At 43.2% G+C, this 24,076-nt stretch overlaps 1 protein-coding gene across 5 annotated transcripts in view; it reads right to left on the bottom strand.

Moving 5' to 3' along the window:
• Positions 1-388: 388 nt before the first annotated feature.
• Positions 389-24,076, bottom strand: part of LOC140410175 (NACHT, LRR and PYD domains-containing protein 12-like) — a 127,547-nt gene continuing 103,859 nt past the window's right edge. For 4 of the 5 annotated variants that reach the window (XM_072498157.1, XM_072498158.1, XM_072498159.1 and 1 more), the window contains 3 exons: positions 6,986-7,072; positions 6,522-6,713; positions 389-740 (listed from right to left, as the gene is read on the bottom strand). In XM_072498157.1, the coding sequence (XP_072354258.1) occupies positions 671-740; positions 6,522-6,713; positions 6,986-7,072 (349 nt within the window). In that variant the 3' untranslated portion in view covers positions 389-670. The other variant, XM_072498156.1, reaches the window with a different exon arrangement.

The raw sequence follows: 24,076 nt of genomic DNA, 5'->3' as shown, positions 1-24,076 counted from the left end.
AGGATTAGCGGTGAACATATTAGGACTGCGTGAAAGAGCAATGTATTCACCCAGATATTGGTACGTCTGTGTATTTCGCTACGATATGAAACAGTTAAATTCAAAAGATTTTATGCTTACCTGACGGAGTTAGTTATGGACTTTCGGCTAAAGGGACCAAAGAATTTTTGGACAAAGTGGGAACCTGTTACTGAAATGGATGGTCAGCCTGATCTAATTTCACGTGGAACCGGCTCGCTGGGCCAAATGACCCAGATTTGCTCCGAGTTTCTGTTTCCGCATTATAAAACATGTCCACGTTTTATACCTTCAATGTTATGTTCATTAAACAGAATTTCGGCAATTCTGCACTCTTAATTGCCGAATATGAAGGAGACTGAACACCAAATAGCGAAAGCATGATTTTAATAACGAAGTCGCATTTACTTTATTCAATTGCAGATGAAATACTGTTCCGCATTTCACGAATGTATTCGGATCTATACACGTTTAATCAAGAAAGTAAATGTGTGGACGTTACGTGTAATACGCCTCTGAACCTGTATTTATTCCCCTATAGCACATCCCAACAATTAGTTCAGCAAATCTTCTGATTCTACTAATATCAACAAAATAAAATTAAAGCATTTTCTTAAAACACATTAAAAGTCATTCATTTTGTAATTATAGTCTAAACATCCGTTGGATACAGCGAATTAAGACTCCTCTTTCCATCTGTCGAAAATTGATTGTGCATCCACCTGGAATAAAAATGGTATCACCTTCAATCGTGAATCTTGAACGAGTCTATTCTACCATTTATTCCATTGTAACAATGTTCTATTCACCACGATTAGTCAAAGCCCACTGTGTATTACACTTCGCATACAGGAGACGGACGAAGCTGACAAGACAGGTTTTTTGCTGGTCGAATATAAACCTTTTCCTGAACAACTGCCGTCCATATGGTGTCGTGAATTCCAAGATCTGTGGTGTTGAGAAGATGGCGGTAAGCAGTCTTCTCAAGCACTGCATCAAACTTCTTGAAATATCACCAACACTGTTGTTCATAGATTTTGATGTTGCCTCCGTGAACGAACAGCGATACATTCAATGTTATGATGGTTTGTGATTTAGGGTGCATACCGACGACGATGATGTTCCCAGGCATTTGCTGCCCTTGTCCTTAACAGCACAGAATAAAGTTGGAACAAACTAAGGTAGAAAGGGGAGTGGATAAGGGCAGCTGTCCGAAGGAATTTTGACATGTAGATTAGCATACCTGTGAGGAAAGCAAATGTTTACCTATGTGATTTGGAGAAACCAATCGGATATAGAAGAGATAACCGCAAGTGGAGAGATAAGGACGTTGACAAATGAACCCGAAGCCTTGTCCGCATGGCGGGTAATATCAAAAGAATAGGGTACATTTATAGCCACAACAATAACCGGGGAAAGGGCATAGTAACAACTAAAATCCAAACGACAACTTACTGCGGAATCAAGCTCAGTGGGCATTCAGTTCATATCCAGAAGTCGTAAAAGATGAAAAAGCCTCCTCTGAAATTTTACCAAACGTGGTTAGATAACCTGTGCGTAATAACTATCTACTCGACTGAGCTCATGGAGTTATGTAATATTGCATGTTGTTTGGAACAAACGTGCTCCTCAGAGTTCAGGAAACGTAGGCAATTGGGATTCAAGGGGTGACTTCATGTAATACTCTGTGTATACAGTCATCGATTTAATTAAGTGCTGTAATATAGAATTGTCCTTCTTGTTTCTCGGTAACGTTGACAAATATGCTTTATCAATTGATCACACAACGACTGGATGATTCCTCACTGTTTTGCATATCTTCACTCACAGTACACCAAATTGAATATATCCACCACTATGAACCAATTATCCAAATAAATGCCCTTCGTGGATGTGGGACAATGTCGCATTTGACAGCAGTAGGGTTTTAACATAGAGTAGTTGGTTTGGAAGGTGTTGGCGAAGGACATACACACACATTCAATTTCGCAACAAAATGTTGTTTTAAAATTTCCTCTTGAGCTCATTAGGCCAAATTTGCAAGAATATAATATAAAAAGGAACTAACAATTTGTGAAGACGAAGCTGTTTCTTATGCAAGATGATTACGATTTATCGTCGTGATGCCATGGAACAGTTATGTGGCAAACCAAGTTCAAATTGAAATCAGGCAAGTCAAACGTAATTCGTAACAACCTTTGTGAATGACTCACTCAATGGTTGCCACCGAGCCTCTCTTTAATTGACAAAGGCGCAATCCCTCGAAATTCTTTTCTCTTTGAAAGTGCAGGGCACTGTTCCCAAATGCATGTTACTTATAGCACGCACACCGGAAGCTGAACGAATAGAATTAAATTCTATGTCAGTGTAATTTTAGAACAATAGGGATATTTTACGTGTGATGTCAGATCAAGGAATCCCGTCTCATTTTGGGCACTATCTTATGATTTGCGTAAGCAGGGCAGTCTAAATACAATCAGTAGTTTGCCTTTTGCAAACGGCCGAATGAATGTGCTGTTTGAGAGGATGGAACCGTCCTTGGAATGTCTAGCATAACACGTATCACGCCAGCACTGTTAATCATCTGCCACATTATTCATTTATGTGATGGTAAAGCGACATTTTGGCTTCCACGTTAACTTCCGTTTAGATGGGGATAACATTCATGTCCCAATTACATAGTTACATAGTTACATTCAATCTATTGATGTGTTTTTCGAGAGACGTCAGCTATCCAGTGTAATCTGAGCTATTCTGTTGATTTTCTGAATTAAATAGCCAGTCATGCATTCGTCCGATGTATACTGTGAAAAGTGAAGCTCAGCCTCGACTTTCCGAGTTGCAAATCCGCAACTTCTCTGTAACTGCCATATTACATAAGCATGAGGATGTCAAAAAACTCACCCGTACTTATGGTGGAACAACATATGTAGTCAGTGGAACTGCCGCGCACTATAGCAGCACAGCCTTGCTCGAACATAAGTTACAAAAAAGTTTGCGACCCTTCAAAAAGAAACCAACTCACTTCTTCTGGATATAATATGTTCGATCCTCACGGTTTTATGTCTCCACGTACACACGGACTGCGAGAAACACTGCAACCTACTCCGTTTTAATTACTACATTATCTGTGACTGGGTTTTCACAAGGTGAACTGGCCCAATGGTTATTTTATTTGCAACAACTGGTTCTGTTCAGATGTTCCACATACATGGCGACAGACGGTTTCACCTTTGCGAAGAGCAAACAGGTTCTGCATCTCGGTCGTAATGAAGTATCCATGTTTTCGTTTGAATATGGAATCTTACGCACGAATGCACGATTTAAGGATGACATCGAAATTTGCACTTATTTGGACGGGACATAATTGTTTGAATCTGTGCTGGTTTAAATTATGATTGCCAGTGTGAACAAAGATGTCCAGGCAATGCACAGATTTCAACAAAATCAATATTTGGAGTGCACCCTTTGCCATGTTCACTTCCTTCGGCAACACCTTCAGCAATTAGCCGACCTACCGAGATTGAATTGAGAAAAATAGCTTGGCAGCTAACTGTTTCCTTGATCATTCTCCACACAATGCCTCTACAAATCAGAATAGTTCCCAGCCAATCCTTTCTCTCGCATTATAAATTGTGGTTCGCTTTAGATTTCGCGGTTTTGTGTATCTCCACAGAATAATGCAAGACGAGATGATTGGCAGTATACAGACTTTTTATGGGCCGATTTCACATTCTATATTCATTTCTGGGTGTCTTGCTTATTATTCTGATGACAATAGAAAATCTATCCTGGAAATGCGACGTATTGTATCTGTTTCCATCCTATCAACGATTTACATAATTTTCAAAATCTTGATTAGTTCGTACTACGTTCGTTATTTTCATGTACAGGTAGCTTTTACAACACATGAGTCTGATCTACAGGCGTTCTGTAAATGTCGAAAAGCGAGTTTTTTACGTGTTAGATATATCTTCCCTACTTTCCAATAAACTTGGGAATATATGGCGAAAACCTTAGGGATTTTTGCCTTAGGATAAGAAGATATATTCTTTATCTATACCCACCTAGACAAATTAAGTGAAAACCATGTGACTCCCCGCCATCGTTCCTGTAAAAAAACACATTAATATCTTTGTGATGAGACCCTCCGATTGTGGTTCAGTGATTTTCAGCTGCAGCTGAGAGCCGACAGCATCTGAAGACTTCCATGTTTTGAACTGCTAGATCTGCTCTGAATTCTTCCCTTATTGTACGTTGAGACTAACACACAGTGCAAACAAAAGGTTCCATAAGGCGTGGACAAGCTGTTCCAGCTGGTCACTTCTAAAAACAAAGTGTGTCATGGGAGCATGCAACTTCCACAGATAGATTAATAAGCACTAGGTTATTCATTTTTCATATTTTGTTGCTTCCTGTCCACTTGTTAAACGTCAGACTGGGAAATATGACCTTCAGAATTAAGCCAGTGGCGCTGCTCCTTCACTACGGTCATGTCCGACATGGACGTCTCCTGCTCAGAAGAATGTCTGTGATTTCATGCGAGAAATCTCGTTCCAAGAGTTGTTAAACAGGCTGGAGAACGAACAATATGTAATTGGAGGCAGTAGTGGAGTGGTTAGGTTATTCGACGAGTTGTCTAGAAGCCCAGCATAATGCTTTGGGAGCGTGGCCTCAAATTTCACGATGTTGCACCTTAAATTCAATTAGTAAATCTGGAATTGAAAGGATCTCTTTCACGTTGACGAGAAAACTAAAGGCGTTTTTGGTAAAAATCCACATAGTTCGCTGAGGTCTGTAAGAGAAGGAAATCTGTCTCCTTACCTAATTTCGCCTTTACGTGACATCCAATCTTCAGTACAGTGGTTCACTCTTAAGTGCCCTCAGAAAAGTCCGACAATGCACTTCTATTTAAGGGCAATCAGAAATGGACAACAAATTCTGGCATTGTCAGTGGCTCCCAAATCGGAGGAAACATTTTGTTTTTAAATCGCATGAAGACGTTCCAGAGCTGGTAATCAGCAGAACCTTTCGTCTCTGGTGTCTAACCTGGTAACGGGAGATTTCCTGGTGTCCAGAACCAATTTTTACCATTTGCCACGCTACTGTTATTGCTCTCCAATCATTTATGTTTGGTCTGGAGTGCATACGGCAGGGGGCATAACACCCAATTAAAACGGAGGACGTTTGTACATTAACTGCAAGATATGTTTCCTGAGATGGCTGTCATTTGCTTCTCGAACAGCATGGAGATCAGTGAGGATTGCCTTGATGACCATTTTAGATAATGATATCAATTGTGGTACAGTTGCTCTGACGTAAACAAAGAGGAATGTGCTGTGCCTTTTGACGTTTCACCTGTCAGTTTGCCTTTTGGATGTTGAGGGAACAAAATGCTTGGCCAGGTCAATTCAGTTTGTCGCCAGACCATAATTCAAGATTGGAAATTTGATTAAGTAAAGAGATGTTCAGACTCAAGCCAAAACAAAAAGTACACAATATAATGAAAAATAGCAGATGTGTCCAACGACAAAACCTAGTGTGGTAAACCATATTAAGGTCATAGATGAAAGATTGCCACTTCGCAGATGAAACGGTGAATAGATAGTTGGAACTTGACAAACGCAGATATGTACAAATCTTTATTTGACAAAGTCACAAGTGGATGTGATATACAGCTACGTGCAGAAGTGCAGGTGGACAGTTAGACTCATGAAACACAGAAAAGTAGAAGAAAGGCCATGGAGAAGTCGGAATGAGCGACAACCCTGCGACGTTACGGGAACAAACAAGGCAGAACAAGGAAGATGCCGAGCTTGAGGCTAGGAGAAAGGCAAAGCTTGAATCCGAACCTTGTTCACGCCCCATCAACGTGGTTGGGTGGTGATCCCTCCACTCAGGTTTACTAGAAAGGTATCATCTGTCTGTTTCATTCTTGAAGACGTACATTACTCTTGAAGCATGTTATCAGTGGTGTTTTCTGTTATCTATCTATACAGTGTGAAAATACATTATTCTTGTCATAGTAGCATTGGACGTTCAAATTGATTGATAAAGTGGTGATTTGATTTGAAGCAAGAAAGTTGTTGTGTGTCATTTGACTTGATGGTGTCTCGATCAACAAGTTGAATTGAGATTCAAATATATAACGATCAGTTTCGAACCACATGTAGTCGCGACGTTGTCACGAGGACAAAGTTACTTCCGTAAAGGACAGTTTTTTCCAATTTCGAGGAACATGAGTTGGACAGGTTTTATATTTTTCTTTTGTTTTGAGCAATCTGCTTTCTCATTTAAATTATTCCAATTTTTGGTAGCATTGTATGTTACGTGTTTGGAAAGTTAATGATCAGTTGAGCAACATTGCCCCGATGGATCCGTTCGTGTGAACCAAATCACCACAAAATAATAAACTTTCCAATCAAAATGATGGTATGATTAGTTAACATGACGACACTTACTTTTGTCAGCATTGAATTAACAAATGGTTAATGCATACTCACCGAAGTTCTTTCAGATTCACGTCATTCCGACTGAGTTGCTTCAAGGCAGGAATAGATATGTCAGTCAGCTTGTTAGCCTGCTCGCCATTCGGGCCATCGTTACTCAGGTCCAGTTGCATCAATGAACGATTTACTCTGAGAGCATCGACCAGATGTTCCACGCAATCATCTGTAAGACTGTTAGATTTCAACCTGTTGTGAAGAAAAATATATTCTGTCATTGTATGAACGACGGGCCTCCTACAAATTACATATTTTTACCAATTAATTCCTTCGAAATTCAAAAGCCGCAGGGCTAACCTGCACACGCGCATAATTCATTTTGTTTTGTGTCTAAATATTTGCCATCACACTCGTAATTAAAACTGATTCTTATTAATTCTTACTGTGGTGTTGTTAAATAAATCTTACAGATTCCTCACTCTCGATCCGCTATCGAATACTAAAAAGGAACAACTACTCACTCCAATATTTGTATCTTACAATCCTTTTTCTTCAGAACATCAGACAGCCGTATCGCTCCCACATCTCCGATTCTATTTTCATTCAGTCTAATCATAAATAAACATAATCAACGTTTTTGGTCTGGAAAATTGGAAGGCACCTTGCTTTCTTAATGGAGAAAGAGCAGAAATTACTTCTGTCAATTGATTTTTAAACCGTCGAATTCAGTAACATAGATTGCGGCGGATTCCGGGACATTGAGTAAATCTGAGGAGGAGATAGACAAATGTTTAAATAATAATCAGTTGAGAAGGGGCAGGGAAGTAGATTTGATGCCGGGATGAGATTATCCATGGTCGTATTGAATGGTCGAGCAGATCGATGCAGCTGAATTGCCCAATCCTGCTCCGAGTTCTCATGTTCTTAACATGGAGTAATGCATAACCAGAGAATCTTCGGAGGTAAGTAGCATGTATAACTGTAGGCCCATTGCTCGCCTGTAAGCCAATATAGTACCTGTCATTTCTCACATTAAATAATTAACCTGATATTGGTCGACGGGATACATCACACGATGTGAATCAGATGATTCTGAAAAACTATATTGGACAGATAAATGATGCAGACAGCTGTAACAATTGTACTTAAACCAATATTCGATCACTTCCCTCCCCCTTTCCCACCACCGTCCTCACTTTTTATAGTAACTTTCTGCAAAATTGCACTGAAAGAAAATATTTACTGATTTGAAACCGCACATGGGAATCCATACCTAACAGTTCTAGTTGAAAATATTCAGCTTAACACCGTAGTTATCAGTTCATTAAATGCGTTTTGATGGTGTTGGGGTGGGGGTGAGGGGGCGGGCGGGCGGTGGACTAGGGAGTGATTGCGATTTATTTGAAATGACACATGGAGTAATCCAGAAACCCAACCTCGTTCGCTGGGGATAAGCGTTCAAATCTCATCACAGCAGCTTGCCGGAATTAGATTGAATGTCATGATTCTGCATTATTAAGCTAGCTTCAGTAATGGATATCATGAAATTTCCATCAGATGTCTTGAAAACGCCCATCGACTTCACTGATGCACTTTAGAGATTGAAATCTAGGGGCTTCCCCTTCCACAGTAACATGGTTGATTTCAAAAATCCCTTCGTTACAAATGAAATTAGGGATGGCAACCAAATTCTGGCCTTGCCAGCGATGCATACGTCTCTTGAATAAAGAATGTCAAATAGTATAACAACATGCATTTTTTGTTTAATATTCTAGTAAAAAACGCATAAGTTTAAGTAGCTGAGGTATAATACATTAACTCGGGGAATTCGGTTAGAGGTGCAAATGAAATCTGTTAGGGGTTGTTGCTGATTGGCTCTTGTTCAAAACAGGGTGATGTCCGAATGGGTGAGCAAATACGAGAACTGTCAGGAGAAAGACGGGGAGGTGAATCAAAGTGGGGGGCGGGGGGGGGGGGGGGGACAGAGCTGCCAAAGTTTTAATAATAGTGAGGAGTTATAACCAAGGATAATCGTTGGTAATTGATAGGCCATATTGTGAGTTCTTACTTTCCTCTCGAAACTCGTACCATGGTTCAAGTTGGAACCCAAGAAATATAAATTGGCAAAACAAATATGAAGCTTACTTTAATAAATGGAAGTTAATTTGGGGTAACGTAAAATGTCAAAAGTCATTATGACGATTCACATAGAACACATCTAGAGACATTATTACAAATGAATGGTACATTCGAGGTTCCCAGTCAATTTTCTCAGAAGATAACAAAATTGCTTCTTAGATAATAACTAGCTGTAAAGTGTTGTTCCTTGTTTTGGATTCAAGATGGCGCCGGAGCGAGGCATCGTTTTGCAAGCTGTGCCCAGAATACCCTCTAATTATGTCTTTTACTCTCGTTCTACGCTTCTAAAACTTCATTCTAACTCTTTTAAACTCTCTAAAAATTTTCTTATTCAATTACTCACAGACTTTAGGACTCTGAAGACATCTGAAACTGACGATCTGAAATTGACTTGGAGCAGCCGACCACGTGTGAGCAGCTGCCGGATCTGCAGTCCCAGGCTTGGGAATCCCACGGCAGCGGCTGCCAGAGACCAGGAAAATGCCCAAGAAGCCAGGCCCTTCACTCTACAAGCTTCCAGAGACTGTAAAACACCACAGAAGCGGAGACCTCCACTCTGGTGCTCTCCAACGACCAGACCAGCATCGCAGCAGCTGCAGACCTCCGCCGCCCCCCTCCCCACCCCAAGCTCCCAACCCCTCTGACACGGAGAGCTTCAACCTCCCGCAGGCCCCAAGCCCTCCTTCCATCTCCCCTCTACATTCGCCCCACACTCCTAAAACTCACACCCGCAGCCTAACAATCACTAATACTGCTCTTTTAAATTGACTTCCAGGTCTCGAGATCCTCCGTCCTCTGAAGGAAGACCGCGATCTGGAAAGGACGCTGCGGATGCCAACACACGGACCCAGCCATCGCCTCACCCGTAACCGCGATCCCAGAGATGTCATCCTCTTACCGACCTTCACCCCATCCACGCCGGAGCGTGGCCTGGACATCCACTGACCTGTGAAGACGAACCGCAGCCTGACAGCACCCCGGAACGCTCGACCGCGCAGACCCACCTACCGACGCAGGAACAGCAAGCAAGGTAACAAATCCTTCATCCACACACCGACCACACGTTTTCCTGGTCTCTGGCAGCCGCTGTCATGGGATCCCCAGGCGTGGGACCTCACTGAATTCAACTATTCCCTTAACACTGCATACTCTCACCGTGGCCTAGGTTCGACAAGAAGCAGTCACTCCAGGAAACATGGAAAACGTGCAGGCCTGCAGGTGAGAGTGAAACAACGCGGCCCCAAAGCCCCTCTGCCTAGCTTACTCCTAGCTAATGTCCAATCTCTAGAAAACAAGCTAGACGAACTTAAAGCCAGACTCACTTTTCAAAGAGAACTAAGGGACTGCTGTGTGCTCTGCTTCACGGAGACATGGCTCACTCCTGCTTCAGCGGACTGTGCCCTACAACCAGAGGGCTTCACAATCCACCGAATCGACCATAGGGCGGCCTCAGGCAAGATAAGGGGAGGTGGGGTCTCCCCCCTAATCAACACCTCCGGGTGCCGAGATGCAGCAACACTGGCGAGTTTCTGCTCACCGGACGTGGATTACCTCACGCTAAAATGCCATCACTTCTACCTTCCGCGGGAGTTCAGCTCCGTTATCCTGACGGCCGTTTACATCCCACCCCATGCGAATGTGAAAATCGCAATGGCCGGAATATTCAACACCACAAATAGCCTTGAAACTAAACATCCCGAGGACTTGTTCATTGTAGCTGGGGACGTCAATCAGATAAAGCTCAAGAGCATACTACCAAGTTACCACCAACACGTCACCTGCTCCACCAGAGGCCCAAACACCCTGGACCACTGCTACATAAATATCAAACATGCCTACCGCTCTATCGCCCGCCCAACTTTTGGCAAATCTAACCACAAGGCTGTGCTCCTGCTGATAAGCAAAATCTGAAGTGGGAGAATCCGTCGAAGAAAGTTGTGCATTGTTGCTCTGAGGAATCGGATGATCTCCTACGGGACTGCTTAGAGTCAGTGGACTGGTCAGTATTTAAAACTCTGTGAGTAGCCTGAACGTGTACGCCACTACAGCAACTGACTTCATTATTAAGTGTGTAGAAGACTGTGTGCCAAAGAAGCAAATCCGCGAGTTTCACAACTAGAAACACTGGATGAACAGTGATACCCACTGCTTACTGAAGTCTAGGTCTGAGGCGTTCAAGTCAGGCGACCCTGACCACTGCAAGAAAGCCAGATCAGATCGAAAGACATCCACCAAAGAGGCCAAAAGACAGTACTGGACAAAGCTCGAGTCCCAGGCTAGCCACATGAATCCCCGCCATCGATGGCAAGGTCTGCAAGACATAACATGCTACAAGATGAAGGTGTGCAAAATTGTCGGCTCCAACGCACACCTCCCTGATGAGCTCAACGCATTCTATGGCCGCTTTGAGCAAGATGTCAGAAGAGCGAGCCCTCCACCCCAGAAGCCGTGGATGAACCTGTATCTGAGATCACCACTGCAGACGTCACAGCAACCTTCTCGAAGATCAACCCACGGAAAGCCATTGGCCAGGAAGGGGTACCCGGACGAGTACTCAGGTCTTGCGTGGATCAGCTAGCGGGGGTATTCGCCGACATCTTCAACCTCTCTCTACAACAATCTGAGGTCCCTATCTGCTCCAAGAAGACGACCATCATCCCTGTACCAAAAAAAATGTCAAGCAGTGTGCCTTAATGACTATCACCCAGTGGCTCTGGCAACCATCATCATGAAGTGCTTCTAAAGGTTAGTCGTGGCACAAATCAACTCCAGCCTCCCAGATTGCCTTGATCCACGACAGTTTGCCGACCGCCACAACAGGTTCACAGTAGATGCCATCTCACTGGCCCTGCACTCTACCCTGGAACACCTAGATAACAAAGACACCTATGTCAGACTCTTATTTATCGACTACAGCTCAGCAGTCAACACCATCATTCCGACAAAACTCATCTCCAAACTCCGTGGCCTTGGCCTCGGCTCCTCCCTCTGCGACTGGATCCTGATCTTTCTAACCCACAGACCACAGTCAATAAAGATAGGCAACAACACCTCCTCCACGATCATCCTCAACACCGGTGCCCCACAAGGCTGTGTCCTCAGCCCCCTACTATACTCCTTATACACTTATGACTGTGTGGCCAAATTCCCCTCCAACTCGATCTTCAAATTTGCTGATGAAACCACCTTAGTGGGTCGGATTTCAAACAATGATGAGACAGAGTATATGAATGAGATAGAGAATTTGGTGAACTGATGCGACGACAATAATCTCTCCCTCAATGTCAACAAAACGAAGGAGATTATCATCGACTTTGGGAAGTGTAGTGCAGAACATGCCCCTGTCTAAATCAATGGGAACGAAGTAGAAAGTTTCGAGAGCTTCAAGTGTTTAGGTGTACAGATCACCAACAGCCTGTCTTGCTCCCCCCATGCCGACACTATAGTGAAGAAAGCCCACCAACGACTGTACTTTCTCACAAGACTGAGGAAATTTGGCATGTCAGCTACGACCCTCACCAACATCTACAGATGCACCATAGAAAGCATTCTTTCTGGTTGTATCACAGCTTGGTGTGGAGCCTCCTCGCGCCAAGACCGCAGGAAACTACAAAAGGTCGTGAATGTAGCCCAGTCAATCACGCAAACCAGCCTCCCATCCATTGACTCTATCTGTAATTCCCGCTGCCTCAGAAAGGCAGCCAGCATAATTAAGGACCCCACGCACCCCTGACATATTCTCTTCCACCACCTTTCGTCAGGAAAAAGATACCAAAGTTTGAGGTCACGTACCAACCGACTCAAGAACAGCTTCATCCCTACTGCCATCAGACTTTTGAATGGACCTACCTCGTATTAAGTTGATCTTTACTCTACACCTTGCTATAACTGTAACATTATATTCTGCAGTATCTCCTTCCTTCCTTATGTACGGTATGCATTGTTTGTACAGCATGCAAGAAACAATACTTTTCACTGTATACCAATACACGTGACAACAATAAATCAAATAAAATAAAATAAAATCCTTTAAATTAATTCTGCCTGTCGGGACGTCACATCAAGGTGTGTAAGGTAGAATACTCGCAATAAGCAAGAGACTGCTCAAATATGAGTATGTCCAACCGAGGCGGGTTAAAGTGCATGGGTGTCGGAGAGTGCAATGAAAACAACCACAATGCAAGCTTGACACAAAATGTCTCATATGGGAAAACGTACCATTGAATCCGTGAGCATGAATGGCCAAGAGTGTAGTACTATCACAGGCCGGGGTTTATGGACCCCAAAGTATATCATGGAGTTCACCTGACCTACAACTTTAAATAGATTTTGCTTATGGGGAGCACACGGGCCCACTCTACAGGTGTGATGCAACAGAGTTCTAAAGTACATTTCAAACAATACAATGTTTAGTCTATGGATCCAGTTAGCATTTTATAAACACACAGTAAACATCTTAGCAACTATCAACTCAAATATTCCCCCAAAGAATACAGTAATCTCTAAGTAACCTTTAATATTTCCCAGCAACATCCATAAGGCAAATGCCCGCTTTAACAAAGACAGCAGATTTAAATCCTCTGCTGAGAGCAGTTATCACGTTTTAATTAGCAAGTGATCTGGAGACATTCTTTTCATACAGAGAGCGATCAAAATTGCACCTTGTTTGGCTGGATGCAGCTCCAACTGTGAAAATGGAAACTAAACACAGACAGTAGCTGCCAGCTCAAAAACGAAAGTAAAAACAGACAGACAACCCAGCTCCACCCACACTCTGGCATCACTGTAGCTATTTGATAAACACCCATTTCTTAAAGGTACTCTCACATGACAGTTCCTATCTACGGCCACTTCTCGCACACTATATCCCAATTCGAGGAATAATTTTCGTGCTTCAGATAGAATGATAATAACCTCATGACAGATTTCTGAAGTTGTCACATCATCGACAGTAAGCTTTGTGACCATGTGTTGCCGGACATCTGAAACAGCAGAAACCGGCTGATCGTGCAAGAATCTTCGGGGTGTGATCAATTCTCAAGGTGGTAATCAGATCTGGAGACTGCAATCATTGCGTAGTTTAGAACAGTATGGCAGTGAGCGAGGGACAGCCGTGATACGAAACACTCGACAGGAGACGTTTGATGGAGCAGGAGATGATGGATGGTGCAGAATAAAGAGCGAAAATTCAGTCATTCTGCTCGTAGTTTCATACTGGAACAAAGTACCATTTCTGATTCAGTCGTCATGAAAACGGCATGAACTGTTATCTCATGGTACCAGGCTGAAGATCGTCAAATAGATGGCGCAAAACATTCTTGAGGGGCGAGAGTGGCGGGGAAGGGTGAGGCAAAATCAATTGTGCACAGTAATTGTGCACTACATCATGAAACCGTTGATATTAAAGTCCAACGCCATTTTTTAAGGAGCTAGCTAGCAATGTAAAAAACAAGATTTAATAATGACTTGGAATTTTCTGGATTGCTTTCCTTTCACAAGTAAATGGCAGACTTGAGACATGGCGCAGCAGTGAGGTATCCGACATTTTTGTATCACTGGGATCCAATCTTATGAAACAGTCATGGCATGCACCGAAATAATATTCGGACCGAGGCACTCACAGTGGAGACGATTAATATCCATTGGGAAACTTTGGACTGAATTTGCATCGGGAATAGCACCGTCACATAGAAGTGAAAGAGAGGAAACAATGGAGTAAAGGTACCAGATTGTTGCAGTGTACTAAGTAAGGAAAAGGGATGCACAGGCAAAACTATCAGAAACACGAAGGCAGTTTCACAATGCGTGTATACTAACACACACAAATTGTTATTGTTCAATTCGAGCAACAAGAAACTACGTGGAAATATTATGCACTGACAATGCTGGTAATAGTGGCCAAACATATGATGAATATAGCAATAAATATTGGTTGGATGTTCACTCACGTTACAGACGCCAATAAAGTGGTGGGGTAATAGCATGGATCTCAGAAGCCATGTGGTTCTGTGTTGCGAAAAGAGGAAATTTGGGACCTACGCTCCGACGCACCAAAAAGTATCGCTCGACTGAAGGTATTATCAAGAATACCAAGAACAGTACAGCAAACGAACAGGCCCGTCGGTCCTCCAAGCCTGGGCAGAGCATGATATCTGTCTAAAGTAAAACCCTCTGCACTTCCAGGCTCAGTATCCCTCCATTCCCATTCTATTCGTCTGTTTGCAAGACGCCTCTTAAACATTACTGTGCTGTCAGCTTCCACAGCCTCCCTCGGAAGTGTGTTCAGGGCACTCACTACCTTCGGTGAAAAAACCTGTCTCGCATATGTCTTCCAAACTTTTCCCCTTGCACACGTAATCTATGTCCCCGAGAAATTGATTTTTTTATCCTGGGAAAAAGCAGCTGGGCTACTCATAATGTTGTAAACCTCTATCAGGTCGCCCCTCAATCATCGTCAATCCAGTGAAAGCAGTCCCAATACATCCAACCTCTTCTCATACCATTCGCAATAAAGTGGATGAACTAATTACGCAAATAGATGTGAATGGGCATGAGATTGTAGGGATCATGGAGACACGGCTGCAAGCGGACCAGGGTTGGGAACAGCGTCTCCAAGAGTATTCATTATTTAGGAAGGAGAGAAATAAATGAAAATGCAGTGGAGTGGCAGTGTTGGTTAAAGAGGAAATCAACTAAATACGGTGGATGGATATTAGCTCTGACAGTGGGGAATATGTATGCGTAGAGTTGAGTAACACCAAGGGGCAAAAAACATCAGTAGGCGTCGTGCATAGACCTCCGACTCCAGGGGTGATATTGAAAATGACATTAAACAGGAAATTAGAGATGCATGCGACAAAGGAGCATTGGAAATTATGGATGATTTTAAACTGCATATAGATTGGGCAAATCAAATTACCCACCATATCATAGAGGAGGAATTCCTGGACTGTAGCGAGATGGTTTTTTGGACCAACACGTTGGGGAATCAACCAGAGAGCAGGCCACCCGAGACTGGTCACTGCGTAGTGAGAGCCTACAAAGTTCTCACAGGATTAGAGAGGGTAGATGCAGTTAAGATTTTCCGATGGTGGGTGTGTCCAGAACCGAGGGTACGGGATAAAACATTTAGGTCAGAGATGGGAAGGCATTTATTCATCCAGGGAGTGATCGACCTGTGTAATTCGTTAGGCAGGAAATAGTTGAGGCCAAAATATTGTATGGTTTTAAGAAGACATAGCCCGTGGGGAAAAGGAAATCAAAGGATAAGGGGGAAAAGTGGTGTTATGTTATTGAGTTGGATGATAAGCCACGATCAGAATGGATATTAGAGCAGGCTCGACGGGCTTAATAGCATCCTCCTGCTCTTATGTTCTGTATTTCTATAGCCAATTTCCTCCGAACAAGGCACATCTGTACCCTGTCCGAAGCCTCCACACCCTTTTGGTAGTTGGCCAACAGAATTGTATGCAATATTCATTGTGTGGCCTAACTATGGCTATGTCCAGCTGTATTCCAAGTTTGGCCGAACTTAAGTTCTGTACAGGTGGAACCGTGGACATTTTTGTCACAAATTAGGAGGGTAAGAAGAATGATGCGCAGGTAAACAAACACAGTGGTGCTATTGAGATTACTTTTATTTTCAAATATTGATTCAAATCATGTCATGATTAAACGTGTGACCACGTAATCATTTTTGAAATGTATTCCGGAGAACTTCTTCAACCAATACACTTTTTGTAAAATTAAAGATGTGGCTTTACTGAATCTGGCGCTGGGAGGTGGTGGGGCGAAAGCGAAATACAAGTTGATGATGCAGCGTTTTGTAAGAACGTTTATTGCATTATCAGGCTTCAATTATAAAACGTGAGAATGAAACACGCTAAAACATAAACAAAGGCCAAAGGAAGAACAAAGAAACGTACAGCTCTGGAACAGGTCATTCGGCCCTCCCGACCTGCGTCGACCATGCTGGCCATCAAACCTAAAACCGTCTACACTTTCAGGGTCCATATCCCTTTATCCCCACCCTATTCATATATTTGTCAAGACGGCGCTCACTATTGTACCTGCTTCCACCACCTTTTCCAGCAGCAAGATCCGGTCACCCACTACCGTCTGTGTAAAAAACTTCCCTCGCCCATCTCCTCTATTTTTTTCCTTGACACCACAAACATTTGTCCGCAAGTAATTGACTCTTCCACCCTGGGAAAAAGCGTCTGACTATCCAATCTGACCACACTCCTCATAATTTTGTAGACTTCTAACAGGCCGCTGCTCAATCTCTGTCGTTCCAGTGAGAACGGACAAACGGAGGTTATTCAAACTCTCCTCATAGCTAATGTCTCCAAGCAAGGAAACATCCTAACAACCATATTCTGTACCTTCCCCTGAGCATCCGCATTCTCCTGGTAGTGTGCCGACCAGAATTGAACGCCATATTCCAAGTGTGATCACGCCAAGGTTCTATACAGCTGCAGCATGACTCGCCACTTTTTATACTCAGTGCCCCGGCCGTTGAAGGCAAGCATGCCGCATGACTTCTTGACTCCTTTCGCTACCTGCGTTGTGACTTTCCGTGACCTGTGCAACTGTACACCCAGACCCCGCTGTCTGTCAATACCCTTAAGGGTTCTGCCATTTACTGTCTATTTTCCACTTGCATTATATCTTCCAAAACGCATTACCTCACATTTGTCCGGATTAAGCTCCATCTGCCATCTATCCGCCCAAGTCTCCAACCGATCTATAACCTGCTGCATTCTCTGACAGTCCCCATCACTATCCACAATTCCACTAACCTGTATGTTGTCCGCAAACCTACTAATCAGGCCAGTTACATTTTCCACAAAATAATCAATCTATAGTACAAGCTAGGGCTGGTTTAGCACAGTGGGCTAAACAGCTGGCTTGAAATGCAGAACAAGGCCAGCAGCAGGGGTTCTATTCCCGTACCGACCTCCCGATCAGGCGCAGGAATGTGGCGACTAGCGTTTTGTTTTTACAGTATCTTCATTGAAGCCTACTTGTAATATTAAGCGACTTTCATTAATAACATCAAAGGTCCCAGCACTGATCCGTGTGAAACACCACTAGCCACAGCCCTCCATTCAGAAAAGCATTCTTCCACTGCCACCCTCTGTCTTCCACGACTGAGCGAGTTCTGTATCCATCTTGCCAGTTCACCTCTGATCCCGTATGACTTCACCTTCTGTGCCGGTCTGCCATGAGCACCCTTGTCAAGACCTTACTGAGGTCCATGCCGACAACATCCACTGCCCTATCTTCAACAATCGTCTTCGTCACTTCTTCGAAAAACGGAATCAAGTTAGTGAGACACTACGTCCCCTTCGCAGACCATGCTACCTCTCACTAATACGTCCATTTGCTTCCAAATGGGAATAAATTCTGTCTCGAATAATCCTCTCCAATAATTTCCTTACCACTGACAAAAGGCCCACCTGACTGTAACTTTCTGGGTTATCCTTGCTGCCCATCTTAAATAAAGGACCATCATTAGCTATACTCCAGTCCTCTGGGACACCAACTGCAGCTAGTCAGGTACAAAGATTTTTCTCAAGGTCCCAGGAATTTCCTCCCTCGCCACCCTCAGTATTCTCAGGTAGATCCTAGCAGGTCGTGGGGACTTATCTATCTGAATTTTAAAATGACTGTCAACGCCTCCTCATTTTTGATCTCAGTGTGATCCTGAATACCTATACACCCTTCCCCAGACTCAGCATTCAGCACTTCTTCTCTTTGATGAATACTGATGCAAAGCATTCTTTCAGTCTCTCACCCATTTCCTCTGCTTCTATATATATATTCCCCCTCCCGTCTCTTTGTGTGGGCCAATCATTTCCCTAGTTAACTTCTTGCCCTTTATAGACGTGTAAAAGCCTTGAGACTTTCCTTAATGCTGTTTCTCAGTTACCTATTGTGACCCCCTTTAGCCCTTCTGACTCCTTGCTTCCGTTCCTTCCTACTTTCCTTATATTCCTCACGGGCTTCGTCTTTTGGCGGCCTTATAGTCTTACAAATGCTTCAGTTTTCTTTTGGACTGGGTTCACAATATCTCTCGTTAACAAAGCTGCCCGAAACTTGCCATATGTATTCTTCTTCGTCGCAGAACTATGCCAGTCCTGAATTCTTATCAACTGACATTTCAAAGCCCTCCGCATGCCAGATGTTTATTCTCCGTCAAACATTCATCCCCTAACTAGATTCTTGAGTTCCGGTCAAATTTCCGTAATTAGCCTTCTCCTAATTTAGCACCTTCACCCGAGGACGGCTCTTATATTTATCAAACAGTACGTTAAAACTTACAGAATAATGGTGATTGTTCCCAGAATGCTCCCCTACTGAAACTTTGCCCACCTAGCCGAGCTCTTTCTCCAATACCAGATCCAGTACGGCCTCTTCCCAAGTTGGGCTATGTACATATTGTTTCAAGTATCCCTCCTGGATACTCCTTCCCAACTCTGTCCCATTCAAGCACCTAGCACGAAGTGAGTCTCAGTCAATATAGGGGAAGTTAAAATTACCCACCGCAACAATCCTGCTGCTTTTACACCTTTACAAAATCTGTTTGAATGTCTGCTCCTCTCCCTCCCGTTGGCTAATGCGAGGCTTATAGAAAACCCCCAATATTGTGACGACACCCGTCCTCTTGCTGAGCTCTCCCTTCGCTGCATGAGTCCCCTAAGGTGTCCTACCGCAATGCAGTTGTGATAATCTCCTCAACCAGTAGTGCAACTCAGCCAACCCTTTTAAAACCCCTTTATTCCTACTTAAACATCTAATGACTGTTTTTATGCCAATCCTGTCCCTCCCTCAAACAAGTCTCTGCAATGGCAACAACATTATTGTTCCAAGTACTAATCCATGCTCTAGGTTCAACTGCCTTACCTGTTATATTTCCGCACTGAAACAAATGCAATTGAGACCACCAGTCCCGCTATGTTTTGCAACATCTCCCTGCCTGCCCTTCCGCGGAGTCTCTATTCTCTAGTTCCCCCTTGGTTATTTCACCTTCTAACTTCTTGCTACGGTTTCCACTTCCCGCCACAATAGTTTAAAACCTCCTATATGACACTAGTAAGCGTCGTGGCCGGGATATATATGCCCCTGCAGGTCAGATGCAACTCGTCCTTCTTGTACAGGTCCCACCTGCCCCGGAAGAGATCCCAATGGTCCACATATCTGAAACCCTTCCTCTTACACCAGCTGTTAAGCGATGTGTTCAACTGTACTACCTTCCTATTTGTAGCCTCACTAGCACGTGGCACAGGAAGTAATCCCGAGATTACAACCAAAGAGGTCCTTCTCCTAACTGTCTACCTAGCTCCTTGAGCGCCTGCCACAGGACCTCGTCGCTATCCCTCCCTATGCCGTTAGTACCAATATGCACCACGACCTCTGGCTATTGAACCTCCCCCTTCTGAATGCCCCCTGCCAGTTCAGAGATATCCTGGATACTATCACTAAGGAGGGAACATATCACCCTGGAGACTCTTTCATTCCACAGAAGCGTCAATCTGTGCCCTGACTGTAGAGCCCCCTATATCTATTGCTCTTCTGTGCTTTGTACTACATTCATTAAAAACAGCTAGCCATGGCGCCACTGCTCTGGCTACTGCTGGCGTTTTCCCCAATGAGGTGTAACTCTGACATGGGCATACTAGGAGTGGGATTACACAAGGTTGAAATGCAATTGCAAATCAGCATGATTGTTGGTGTTGTACAAGAAAAAAGGGTGAATTTTGCGATGTACATTGTTTAGTTGCAAGTTTGGAACATTGCACCAAACAGTAAAGTTAATGAACAGAGATTGGAGTACATTTAATAACGAGGTGGATCGAAAACAAATTCCGAAACAACAATAGTACCCATGATATATATCACGTGCAAGAAGCAAGTAAGTCTGTGCCACATTAAATAGCCTGTCAAGCGGGTTGCAGCAGAAAATACAACTGCAAGATAAGAAACAGGCTCAATGAGGCTCAACCGAAGGGACAACACATCCAATGTCTACGATCATATTCATAGTCAAGAGCAATTAAGATCTGTAGTGCGCAATATTAGGAAAATCAAGTGGATGATATAATATTGGAGATAAAAGCCAAGGTTAGAAAATATAATGAAGAATTTGCATCTGCATTACCGAAGTAAGAATAGGAAAAATACCGGCCGAAGCCGAGACGGTCGCGATAATGGGCTGGTGAAAACTGATAGGATGTTTATGCTGGAATAAATGTTTTTTTATATAGTTAGTAAATATACAGACCGGAAAAGCTTGCATCCAGCAAAGGAAGGAAAAATTCAGTGTGCACTACCCGAGGGCGTTCCAATAATCTTGTAATTTTCCAGCAATAAATTGCTGGCAAAATGATTGGAGAGTGTCAGTTGTGACACTTGTTTTCAAACGCTAATAACGTTCCTAGAATTGTAGGTCTTCCAATGCAACAAGAATGGTGTGTGTTCCATTTCAAATATTGCTCAATGGAAAAACGAACGCTACAAACAACCATTTTCAGCTGCATCCTCTATGAAATGTCTTCAATTATAAGATCAAAATTGGGGCTATTCGTTGACGATCATACTATGTGCAAAACCATTATCGACTTGTCAGATACTGAAGCATTCCATATCCAAAATCAGTAGGAAATGATCAGAAACTAATCTTGGGCAGAGAAATCGAAATAAATATTCGCACCATATAAGCGCGAGCCGGCGAGAATATTGTCATTGCCGCTTGATATTCAATGATACCATCACAATTGAATCCCCTAGTATGATCATCATTTTTTTTACAATTAAGGTACAATCCATCTACCCTGACCATCGTTGGGTTGTGGGGACGAGTCACAGGCAGACACGGAGACAATGTGCAAAGACGACACGGACAGTAACCCAGGGTCGGGAATGAACCTGGTACCCGGTACCGTGAAGCAGCCGTACGAATCACTGCGCCACGGTGTTGTCTGTAGATTATCATCACCCTGAGGGTTACCATTGACCTGAAACTAAACCGAACTTGACATAGAAATATATTGACCACAAGAGCAGCTCAAAGGACATGCGTCCGGCGGCGAGTTAATCAGGTCCTGGTTCCTTAAATCTTGACCACTATGTGCAAGTCTGAAGTCAGAAATGTGCTCCACTACTCCTGATGAGTGCTATTTCAAGAACACTCAAGAATCCTGACAGCAATCAGGACAAAGCATCCGGCGTCAACACCATTTCACTCCCTGCATCACAGATAAAAAGCGGGAGCACTGTATTATCTACAAGAAGCAAAACAACGGCGTACCAAGGTTCCTTCGACAACACCTTCCAAACCCAGGAATGCTAGCTTCCAGAACGGCAAAGACAGGCAGGAGGCAGCGGGGAACACCACAATTTTGCAAGATGGACTCATTCGGACTTGGAAATTTATTGCCATTCATTCGTTATTGCTGTTCCAAAATCCGCATCTCCATCCCAAATAGCACTGTGGCTGCAACGAAACCACATGGACTGCAGTAATTCAGGAAAGCAACTTAACAACACATCGCCCATAGAAATTCAGAATGAGTAAGGAATGAAAAGCTGATTCAGGGAAATAAATTAATGTTACCCAAACTTTATAAAAGTCATCTCGGAAAGCTGGTCGAAGAAAAAAGAGCAGTGTATAGGAGAACCATTTTCTGTGGTGGAGGTACTGAGGGAGCGGATGGCGCTCATTGACAAATAACAGTGAACCATGGTAGGTAGTGTGTTTTCAACAATCTGCGATATGCTACACAGGGACAAAAAGCATGTTTTTGGTCTCGAACAAAGGGATGTGCGTGTTTATGCGCGCAATTGTGCAAATCTGAAAGGTCATGTTGGGAGCACAAAGTATATAGCAGCTTGGGTTTCATAAGGTGATATATTTGCAGAAAACTAGTTACGCCATGCTAAAAGAAAGGAAATAAGTTGGGTAGGAAGCAGATATAATAATACATTAGAACGTTTTAAATTGTTAGTCTTTAATAAGAGACGTCTGCGCTGAGTCACATCAACATTTGTTGTCCACTCATAATTAACACTGAGACGAAACTAGTGAGTCGTCTCCATTAGTCATTGCAGTAGATTTCGTGTGCATATAATCACAATATCTTTTGGCAGGATGTTCCAGAATTTTTATTCACTTATAGCGAAATAAAGGAGATCTGCTCGAAGTCAAAATGCAATTTGGCTTGGAGGGGACCTTGCAATTGGTGTTCTGCTGGAGTTATCCAACAAGCGGCAGAGGTGGTGGGTGTGGAGAATTCTGTGAATGGATACTCAGTGCGTAGCTTCACTGTATAGTGCCAGTAAAATATATGCAAGCGCCCAGGATATTAGTTCCCTTATTTGGTGATTTTCTAGGTGCAGGGATGATTAATGGACATGGATCGTTAAGTAGAACACCAGAATTCAAAAGTTGCAGGAGAGAACATTCTGATAGTTTCAGCTTGTTTGAAGAATACCTGCGAACTAGTCGCCACCAGCGAGAGAGATGGGACGGGAAACGGTTTGATTGGTTGCCTGGTTTCCAATGAATTTTCCAAAAGGATGTACTCTGCCAGGTACCAGGTGATGATTTGACTCTATCCCAGTGCAATTATTTTCTAAATCCAAAGGAGCTTCAACTTGTCTCCTGGCAGTACAAAGCTGCGATCTTTCTCTCCCTGTCTCCAGAGAGGCTGTATTCCTGGTGCTGCAGAGAACTAAAATGAATGAACCTACTGGAAAGTCATGACATCTGTAAACAAATCCAAGACATTTCTCTCTCTTTCTCCAGAAAAGGTATGAGTGCTGTATTTCTGACACTACAGACATCAGAATGAATCTACAATCAAATCTACGAACCGAGGATGGAGAGGAGTAAGGTGCTAGACACAACCATCTGAAACAAAAACTCTTTCCGTTTTACTTCTTTCTCTCTATCTGACTTTCGTGTGTGTGTTAAAGTGGGGATTGAGGAAATAGATAATAGGTAAATAGTTGCATTTACTGCAGATTTTATTCTTGTTCTTTACATAAATAAACAGTGATTGTGTTTAAACTTACCAACCTGGTGAATATAAATATTGGGCTGCCTAGGGCCAACAACTTCTTGCATTTTTCATGGAATTATTGGTTAATTCACTTGTGTTGTAACTCCTAGTCTAGTGGGGCTCGAATTGACCATGTTCTAGCCCAGCGTATCATTACATAATTTGTGGGTTCGGGTCCTGGATGTTTCGAACGGTAGATGGCGAATTGTGGGTTACAATATGAATAAAACGGAGGCAGCAGGCTTGTCGTGATATCACAGGATAGCTCTGGAAGTTGGGTTTTCTTCTGGTAAATATCTTGTTTAAAAGAGCTTCGAAGACACAAGCCAGTCAAATGGGCAGGGGACTATTATAGCTATAGCAGCTAGAGTTCGGAAAGTGGAGTTAATTGGCACAATTGCTCAACAT

This window comes from Scyliorhinus torazame, chromosome 4 (assembly GCF_047496885.1).
Source record: "Scyliorhinus torazame isolate Kashiwa2021f chromosome 4, sScyTor2.1, whole genome shotgun sequence".
NCBI lineage: Eukaryota > Metazoa > Chordata > Chondrichthyes > Carcharhiniformes > Scyliorhinidae > Scyliorhinus > Scyliorhinus torazame.
This window is presented reverse-complemented; position numbering and strand designations above follow the sequence as displayed.